The 9,174-nt window shown below is 46.0% G+C and overlaps 1 protein-coding gene across 1 annotated transcript in view; it reads right to left on the bottom strand.

Moving 5' to 3' along the window:
- Nucleotides 1-9,174, bottom strand: part of TMEM248 (transmembrane protein 248) — a 13,426-nt gene extending 4,252 nt beyond the window's left edge. The window contains exons 1-3 of the mRNA XM_005425417.3: nt 9,164-9,174; nt 910-1,102; nt 134-160 (exon numbers count right to left, since the gene is read on the bottom strand). Coding sequence (XP_005425474.1) covers nt 134-160; nt 910-1,086 — 204 coding nt within the window. The 5' untranslated portion in view covers nt 1,087-1,102; nt 9,164-9,174. The remainder of the gene's footprint in view (nt 1-133; nt 161-909; nt 1,103-9,163) is intronic.

The following is a 9,174-nucleotide window of genomic DNA, read 5'->3' as shown; positions in this document are numbered from 1 at the left end:
AGCAAAAGGGGAGATTTTAAACCCGTGAGGGAGCTCCCACCTCGCCCGGTTCCAGGCCATTGAACAAAAATCACACGGCTCAGAGAGCAGCACAAACACCAGCACGGCTGGCTCAACAGCAGCAAAGCTGTTTGCAGAAGTCAGATTGGTTCAGTCCCAGCTCCCTCTCCTGAGCTGGAAAGGAAACTTGGTCTGTTCACAGAATCACAGAATGACCAGGTTGGAGGAGACCTTGAAGATCATCGAGTCCACCCCAGCCCCAGCACCCCAACTCAACCCTGGCACCCAGTGCCACATCCAGGCTTTGTTAAACACACCCAGGGATAGGGACTCCACCACCTCCCCGGGCAGACCATTACAGAACTTTATCACCCTTTCTGTAAAAACTTTTTCCTGATATCCAACCTCTGTTTCCCTTGGCACAGCTTGAGGCTGTGTACCCTGGTTCTGTCAGTGCTGCTGGAGAAAGAGCCCAGCCCCAGCTGAGCACAGGCACCTTTCAGGAGCTGTAAAGTGATAATGTCACCCCTGAGTCTCCTTTTCTCCAGGCTGAGCACCCCCAGCTCCCTCAGTGGTTCCTCACAGGGTTTGTGTTCCCAGCCCCTCACCACACTCCAGGGTGAGCAGTTTTAGCTCAGGTTTCCCTCCTTACAGGACAGTGCTGAGGGAAGAAGTTCCCCAAACCAGCTAAATAAACAAACTGAATAACACCTAAATAACAAACTGAAAGTTTCCTAGCCACAGCAGGGAAGATCCACGACAGATGATTTGGCCTCATCCTTGATATAAAACAATTAACAAACGACCACCCCAACAGCCCTTCTGAAAATAACATGGAGACAATCCCTCATACAACTCTGCTCTCTAGGAGGGGAAAAAACCTAACTTTGGGTGTGTTTTCCAAAAGACTATAATTTTTGCACGTACCTCTGTCATTTCTGGGGATTTGATCTCCTTGATCTTGAAGAAGTAGCCCAGAGTGAGGAAGGCGATGGCCATGGCGCTCACGCTGATCATAAAGACCACGAGCGGAGGGCGGCTGCTGATGTAAACCTTCAGGTTCTCCAACAGGTTTATGTAGAACATTATTCTGATTGTTCACCTGAGGGGAAAGAATGTTCCAGCAGAGTCACTGCACTGTGTGTTACAGCTGGGGGGTGGTGGATCAGACAGAAGGAGAGAAATGGGATTGTACACAGAATTGGGATTAAATTCCATGTTGTATTCCATGAAATACAGCAGTGATCAGAACAGGCTCCACATCACCTTCCCAGGGCCTCAAAGTGCCAGCTGGGAACAGCTTTTAAAGAATGAGGGCTTCCAGCACAGCCCAGCATCACTGATAAGTAATAAAGCCAGTTCTTGCCTTTCCCCAGGCAGGTACCACTGCTACATTTGAATGTCAGTAATGCACCAAGGTACAAATCAAACTTTGCACATCCTTTGAAAACTGAGATTGGAGCCTTCAGGATCCCTTTCTGCCCCACCCCAAATGCCTCTATTTTCAAACTTTGCTCATCCTTTGAAAACTGAGGCTGGAGCTTAAGGATCCCTCTTTACCCCACCCCAAATGCTTTTATTTTCAAAGCAGCATCTGAGAAGCAGCCATACATTATTTAAGGCTTTTGCATCAAGAATCCTATGGGCAGAAACACCCAAAAACCTGCATTAAGGTGGAGGCTGGAAGACTCTTGGTCTTTATTTAATTCTTGCAGGATACAGAACTTTTTGTTCTGTCTGTAAGCATAACCAGGACCTTACATGCTGACAAAATGCCCCAAGGCATTAATTTTTGCCCCAAATATAATATTTTGTCTGATTCCCCTGCTGAATTTTTATCTGCAGAGCAAAAATACCCAAATTCCTGGATCAGCTTCCCCACCTCCACGCCCAGGGAAAAGCAAACAGCCAGGAGTTAAAGGGCAGCCTTGTGACATCTCCTTCAGAAGCTCTGCAAGGAGGAACTCCAAGCCCACCTTTATCTTTGTCCTACCCAAAACCCTGGCTGAAAAGGCTTTTAACCCCAACTAAACCACCAAGGCAGGAGCTGCTCCTAGCAATGTGCTGCTGATCTCCACAATTCTGAGGGAAAAGGCAAAAAGAATTCTGTACTGCAAGGGTTAAACTGGAACATCCATAGAGATGTGGTAACATTGAATTAAGGCAGGGACTGCTCCTGCAGCTCGGGGTGATTCCCACTGACTGCTATTTACAATCCAGGTGTAGCAGGGCTGAAAAGTGGCAGCTCAGAGGATGAGAGAGGCACAGGGCAAGGCAGGGAGGGATCTGTGATCTATTGATTTAAGAGAAAACAAAAGAAGGGTAAAGAACAAGAGTGAAGACAAAGCCCTTTTCAGAGCCCACAGAGTACAATGATCCCAACTTCCTTGTGTATACTCAGGATTTTACTGGCAGGAACGCTTCAGCAGTTCCTGTTAGCAGAAGAAATATTGACAGAACCTGCAGAAGTGTCCCAGAGAGGGGAAAATCCAGCTCAGGGAGGAGAGACAGAGATGCAGTGTCAACAACACAACCCTGGGCTGTGCCTGCTGACTCCCCACTCGCTGTCCTGGCTGAAACCTGCTGAGACAGAGCTCTCCAGAGCTCAAGATCTCATCCTGGCTTTATCATTTTGCACCAGCAACCCCTTTCCATCCACCCTGCAAAGCCCAGGAAGTTTTTCTCAGTGAGAAGGGGGGGCTGCGAACACCTCTACAAAGCCAGGGTGAAAAGCAGGGAAAGGAGAGGGGTGAGAGGGGAAGAAAAGGTGATGAGAAATGCTCACCTTACCAGAGCTTTGTCCCAGAGCAGCTGTGGCACAGGCAGGGCAGGTGGCAGAAGGCAGCAGGGACAGGGAAGGGACAGCTGGGGCTGGCAGGGATCATGCTGGGAGCGATCCGCCCTCCTGCACCTTCTGCCTGTCTTGTCCCTGGCAGCAAATTCCTTCAAAGAGCCACACTTAAAAACCCCAAATGCTCCATCCAGAGGCAAAATCCCAAATACTCCTTCTGGAAACGTGGGAGACACGTGGGGAGATGGAAGGAGATCAAAACCTAACCCAAAAGCAGAGTTGTAGGCAGCGTCACCTCCTGAATTTCCTTTAGGAAATAACACAGATGCAGAGTTTATTGCAGTTTTAATCAGGGCTCAGTGTCACCCACAGCACATCCAAGGCTGGGATTCCTTTTTTAAAGGGGTTTCCATCACCTCTATTAGAATTTGTTTGCCACAGGGTCTAAAACCAGCCATATAAAAAAAAAAAAGGGGGATGTGCTGAAAATCCTACACAGGGAAATATTCAGCCTAATATTTTTATGTAAGAGATCACCAGCTTTTAAGTGCCAGTTGTTTAATATGCTGCCATAACTCACTGGCTTTGAAAGCAATTAGAAAATGCCATAAGCTGCAATTTCCGAGGAGTAATGTGCCTTTGGAGCATTTGGGAGGGAAAAGGGAACAACTGTGGATTTCAGTACTGGAGCTGACATGAAAACAGCGATGGGGGAAAGCAGAAGGATGAATGTTGCCATGCTGCTGCCTGAAGAATTACTGATTTTTTAATCAAAGTACTCAAATAACTTTAATTGTCACGGAATTTGTGATGCAGATCAGTGCATTACATCCAAGTGTCTGGGGATTTTCAGGGTTCCTCAAACTCCTCTCTGTTAGAATCACAATGCATCACAACTCTTCTGCCAGCTCTAGTAACTAACTTCCTCCTCTGTGTAAATGAATAACTTCAAGAATATCATTTAAACTTTTCTTTCTTGTTCACAGAGTAAAAAAAGAAAAAAAAAAAAAAAGCAAACCAAAACAAAACAATGCTTTTACCTCCTGGCAGGTCAGGCATGCAAGATCAGATTTCACTTTTTAGCCAAATAAATAATTTAGTGAGTGGCTCTAATGACTGCTGCTGCCTCTCTCCACTCCAGCAAAGCCTTTTAATACTTGGTGCAATAAAAATCTCCCCAGTCAGACTAAACAAGGAGCTCAAGAATGAAAACTGCCAGGCTGGAACATTGGCCAGCAGCTCCAAGGTAATTGCTGGGTAGTGAGGGATGTTCAGCAGGAGTTACAGCTGCTGCAACTCGCCAGGAGAGCCTGGAGATGTTGTGCTCTTAAATCAGCATCTACAAACGCAGGCAGCGAAAAAGATTAAAATGGTAAAGGGGGGAAATACAACAGTTTAATCTGTCAGAGTGCCAGAGAAAGCCAGAATTGAGCAGCCAACCCAAAAGCAAGAAAATATTCTATAATTTGGGGAGATTTCCTCCAAAACAGCCCCTGACAGCAATCTCAAAGGAGCAACAATGTGAATTCCTCTTTATTTGTGGATGAAAGAGCGAGGAAGAGGAAGCTGCTGAAACAGACTGATGAGATTTTCAAGGCTAAATTGCAAACAAGGAAAATCTTGAAGTCTATTGCAAAGACCAAAAAGTCAATGCACAATGAGTCACAGCTGAAATATTAAATTCCCATTTGGAGGCTTAATATCAAAGGAGCTGAATTCCTAAGAACAATAAAAAACCCATATGCTGTACTAAAGCAGGTATTGAAAGCAAAACTGCATTTACCAAAGTGAAAAAAACCCAAAACCAAACATGAATTTTAAAGAGATCAAAGTGGTTTGACATTTTTGTCAATAATGTCGACCACCTCCCTGCCACTAGAAAGCTTAAAATGATGGAATTTCCTCACAGATATTTCCCTTTCTTGTTGTGAGGGCAAGGTAATCACTCCAGAGGAGGGGTTTAAATGTGAAATCACCACTGGAATATCCTGAGGAGGAAAAGGGCAGGAGGCAGCAGTGACTATCCCAGCCCTTCTCCTTTAGGATCTCACAAGTTTTTCAATTTCCAGTATCTCATTGCACAGAACAGTGTTTCAATTGAGCTGTGCAGCTCAAAAAAATAAATCAATTGTATTTCCAAAGGTGCCCCACCACCAGGAGGGGTTAGAAAATGGGTCAGCTTAGGGTTAACCACTTTGAGTGAAAATGATGTCGTGTGCCAAAGGAATATTTACAAACACAAACCAAACAGACCATGGGAAAGCAGCCATCAATAAATGCAAACAAAGCAGTGGTGTTCACCTCAAACACCTTTAACAATAAACAGCAGCAGGTACCAAAATCATCCTTCATTTGGATTTCTTCTCTTCAAAGTAATGCATAAGAGTGAAAATAAAGCAAAATGAAAATCAGAGTTGGGTGAGCTGATGGGGCTGGTGCTGTTCAGCATTTTTGAGGGTGACAGGGACATGAGGACAAGCTTGGCAGTGACACCAATGGCAGTGACAGGACCTGGACAAGCTGGGGAGGTGGCTCTGGGACAACCTGATGAGGTTCAAGACCAAGTGTAAGGAAAATAACTTCACTATCCTGATATCTGGGGAAAATAGAGGTGCCAGGATCTGCAGCAGCTTCAGATCATCTTTTTAGGAGTGGGATGAAATTGCACAGCCTAAAACCTCCCCCAGCAGCAGCAGGGCAGGCAGGAGGGAGGAATTTATCCTGGAGGAATCCCCCAGGGCACAGCAGTACCTCTGTGCAGCTCAGCCTCCTCCAGCACGAACAAAATAACCCAAACCCAGCAACTCCTAGGAAATGCCAGCAGGTTTCTCCTCAGCACACAGGGAGGGAAGCAATCAGGGCGTGTGGAGGAGGAAACTTCACAAAAACATCACCTTGGGTCCTTGAATCCAACCCAACATAACCCCAGGATCAGCAGATGTGCACAAACACATCTGCTCCAGTGGGAGATAAGGGGAATGGGCTCCAGTTTCTTATCAGTTTGCTGAGCTATTTTATCCACAAATATGTTTACTGAGAAAAAAATTCCACATTTTTCCAAAAAACTTCCATTTTCCTGGAGCCTGGAAGCTGAAAGTGGCAGGGAAATGGCTTTGCAATGCACTGCACAGGGCAGGAGGAGAACAGCACCTGGAAATGTGGAAAAGGACATTCCTCTCTCCTGGCATCCTGATAAAGGACCAGGATGCAGAATATGAGCAAAAACCAGGGACTTGCATGATTAGAAAGAAGCAAATACTTCATATTTGCATGAAATTTTTCTTTTCATCTCTCAAAACACTTTTCAAAGATTAATTAATCATTTCAACATCCCCCCAAGAGGGGCACCAACAGCAAACACTTCAGCTCTGCCCATGAAACAAAGCCAAGGAAGGGAAGTAATTTGGTGAGTGACAGAAAATTTTAAAGATCAAATTTAGACTGAATCTCAAACACTCAAATTTCTGACTTCAACTCTCTATAAAGACAGAAAACTTGAAAAAAACGATGTAAAAAATAAAAAGGAAAACAAACATTACTCAATCTGCGTGTGACAGCCCTTCCCAACAGACTTGTGTTGTTCAAAAAGTCTGGTGGATTCACCACAAGCACCTGAACTTTGTGCCAGCTGATACCCTGGGGACAGCAAAGTTGATTTCCATTTCCCACTGGAAGAAAAAATCGTGCAGAAACAGACAAATCCAAACAAGTTCCAAGTATTTTTGTATGTTCTCAGTTCTTAAAATGATGAATGAGAAAAGGCAAGGAAAGTTACAATTCAGGAAGCAGCAACAGAGTGAGGAAGCTTTTTTCCCCTGGTTCAATGAACCCTGAATTCTGACTTTTGTTAGAAGTGAAAAACATAATTTAAAACATACCCAGCTGTAAAATCAAAATGAACTCAACCTCTGGTTGAAAATCAGACATTTTGGTGCCAAACTTGAAGCAGGCACCTCTGTCTGCCAAGAGCCTGTGCCATGGGAATGAATCCACTTCCATCTAAAAGAGCTCATGGGCATTTTTAAACCTTCCAGCTTGTCCAAGTCATGACTTCCAGTGTGAGTTACCACAACCTAAATCACCCAGACTGCAATAAAACACATAATAATAGATGAAGGACTTTGAATTTGTATTAAAAATGCTATTCTGGTTACTGCTGCTCAGCATGAGAACCTGGCAGAGGAAAGGAAAAATAAAATTATTCCATTTTACAGGACCTTTAAAGATCCACGAGAAATCAAAAAATACAGGATGGCTTTAACGAAGAAGTGTGAAAATTCTCAGTAACTGCTCAATAATCACAAACTGGTTGAGTGACCAGTTCAAGGTTAATTGTTGACTTCATTAAAGCTACTCATTAAGGAATGTGGGACCCAATTCAGCAGTGAAAGTGCAGAGAAACGCCAGGAACAGGCTCTTCAGTCTGTAATGAGAACTGTGAGGAGACAGGGATGCAGACAGATACACAGCTTGAATCACAAGCAGAAAAATGACTGACAAGCTGAGGAAATGGCAGCTTTGGGGAATGGCAAATTCAGAGTTTGGGTGTGGAAAGAAGGGAGAAAAGCAGCAAAACAGCCAGTGGCCACTGATGGAAATAGAAACAGCAGCGAAACCAACTGAAATGAGGGAGCTGGGACACAGCTGAGATATCAAAGCTGCGGCTGGAATAGTCTCACGTCTGTGTGCTTCACCCCCACTGCTCAGAGCAAACAGCACCTCAGCCTGCCCAGCCCCAGCTGGGCGAGTTCACTCTCCATTTTACAGATTAACAGACCCCCAGTGCCAGCACACACACAGGTTTTCACCCAAAACAAAGCCTGGGAGTTCTGAGCCCTGGGAACCTGCTTTATTCACAGGTCAGGACAGCTTTAGGAAGAAAATTACTTCCCACCCAGCCATGCTTTGGGTAAGGGGAAATCTGGGAAAAACAAAACAATCCTGACACCAGCGAAGTTTCATTAATAGTTTAGAGCTAGATTGATAAAACAGTTTCATTTCTACAAAGCCTGTGCTATTATTTAACAAAAAAGAAGATTATCCCAGCTGCCAGACCTGCAGGATCAGCTCAGGGGGTGCTCCAGGAGGGGTCTGGGTGTGCCAGGCTCTGTCCCTCTGTCCCCAGCTCCCAAAGGACACCCAGCTCTGTCTGTCCCTCAGCTGGGCACTCTCAGAGCACAGGGACTATTTTGTTTTCTCAGGTGACCTTTCAAGCTCTTGTCTTTCAAGTGGAAAAGAAGAATCACATTCCAGCAGAGCCACTCCTCAAATCAGGGCAGGTAACAAAAGCGACCCGGGGCTTAATCCTGCCTGCTGGGCCGGGCTCGGGGAGCGATTTGCAGGCACAATTGAGGATTATTTGTGCTCGGGCTGCCACAGAAGTTATCGCAGAGCTGAGCACACCTGCTGAGAGGAGCTGGAGCGCAGGCACCGGGATGGTTCGGGCACAGGCAGGTGCAGCTGAAACCCGTGAAACCCCAGCAGCTGTGTCCTGCCCAGGGGCACTGGGATTCATCGGGAGCGTTTCCTGTAACTCAGCCCTCGGAAACAAAACGCAATCATCATTTACCACAACAGCCAGGCCCAGGGTTTTTTTTTCTCCACACCACGTTGTTGCAGCGGCCAAACTTCGGGGAAGTTCAGCGAGGATGGGGAGAGCAAACCTTAATTACTGAATCCTTATCTGCCCTCCAGGCAAATTCACCCCGATAATTCCTCCTCCAGAGCTAATCCTGGAAATAAAATTCCCCCCAAAGACAAACCCTTAAAGAGCAAACAAACGGAAAATGAGGAAAAATAAAATCCCAGCTGTGCTGGAATGGATTTTTCTCCCAGGGTGATTCTGGATGTAACGGCAGGGATGGAGCAGCCATGTTCCAGGCATGATGCACCAGGAATTTTATTATTAAAACCATCAGGAGATCATAAGTCCAGTTAAACCCTCCCAAAAAAGTGAAAGAGGATGAAATACAGGTGTACAGAAAATCGGGGAAAACATCCCAAGACAACCACACAAGAAAAGCCCCACGCAGGCACCACTGTTCAGAGGCTATTTTGAAGCACAACTATTTTTACTGCTACTGAAATTATTATTTTTCACCGTTTTTTTTTTTTTCCCCGCTACGACGCCACGCAGACAAACTTCAAGCTGACGACCTTTCCCAACATAATTATTACATAGAAATAACAAAAATAAACCGAGGTACAACCCCCCAGCAGAGCCGAACGCAGCCGGGCCCCGGGGGCAGCGCGGCCCGAGGCTCCCCGGGGGCTCTCCCGGTGCCCCCGGCCCCAGAGCGGCCTCACCCGGCCCCATCCCCGACCCCATTCCCCGGCAGGCCGGGCCCAGAGCCGCCCCCGTCCGCTCCTTACCGGCGTCCGCG

Source organism: Geospiza fortis, unplaced genomic scaffold (genome assembly GCF_000277835.1).
Source record: "Geospiza fortis unplaced genomic scaffold, GeoFor_1.0 scaffold425, whole genome shotgun sequence".
In the NCBI taxonomy this organism is placed as follows: Eukaryota; Metazoa; Chordata; class Aves; order Passeriformes; family Thraupidae; genus Geospiza; species Geospiza fortis.
This window is presented reverse-complemented; position numbering and strand designations above follow the sequence as displayed.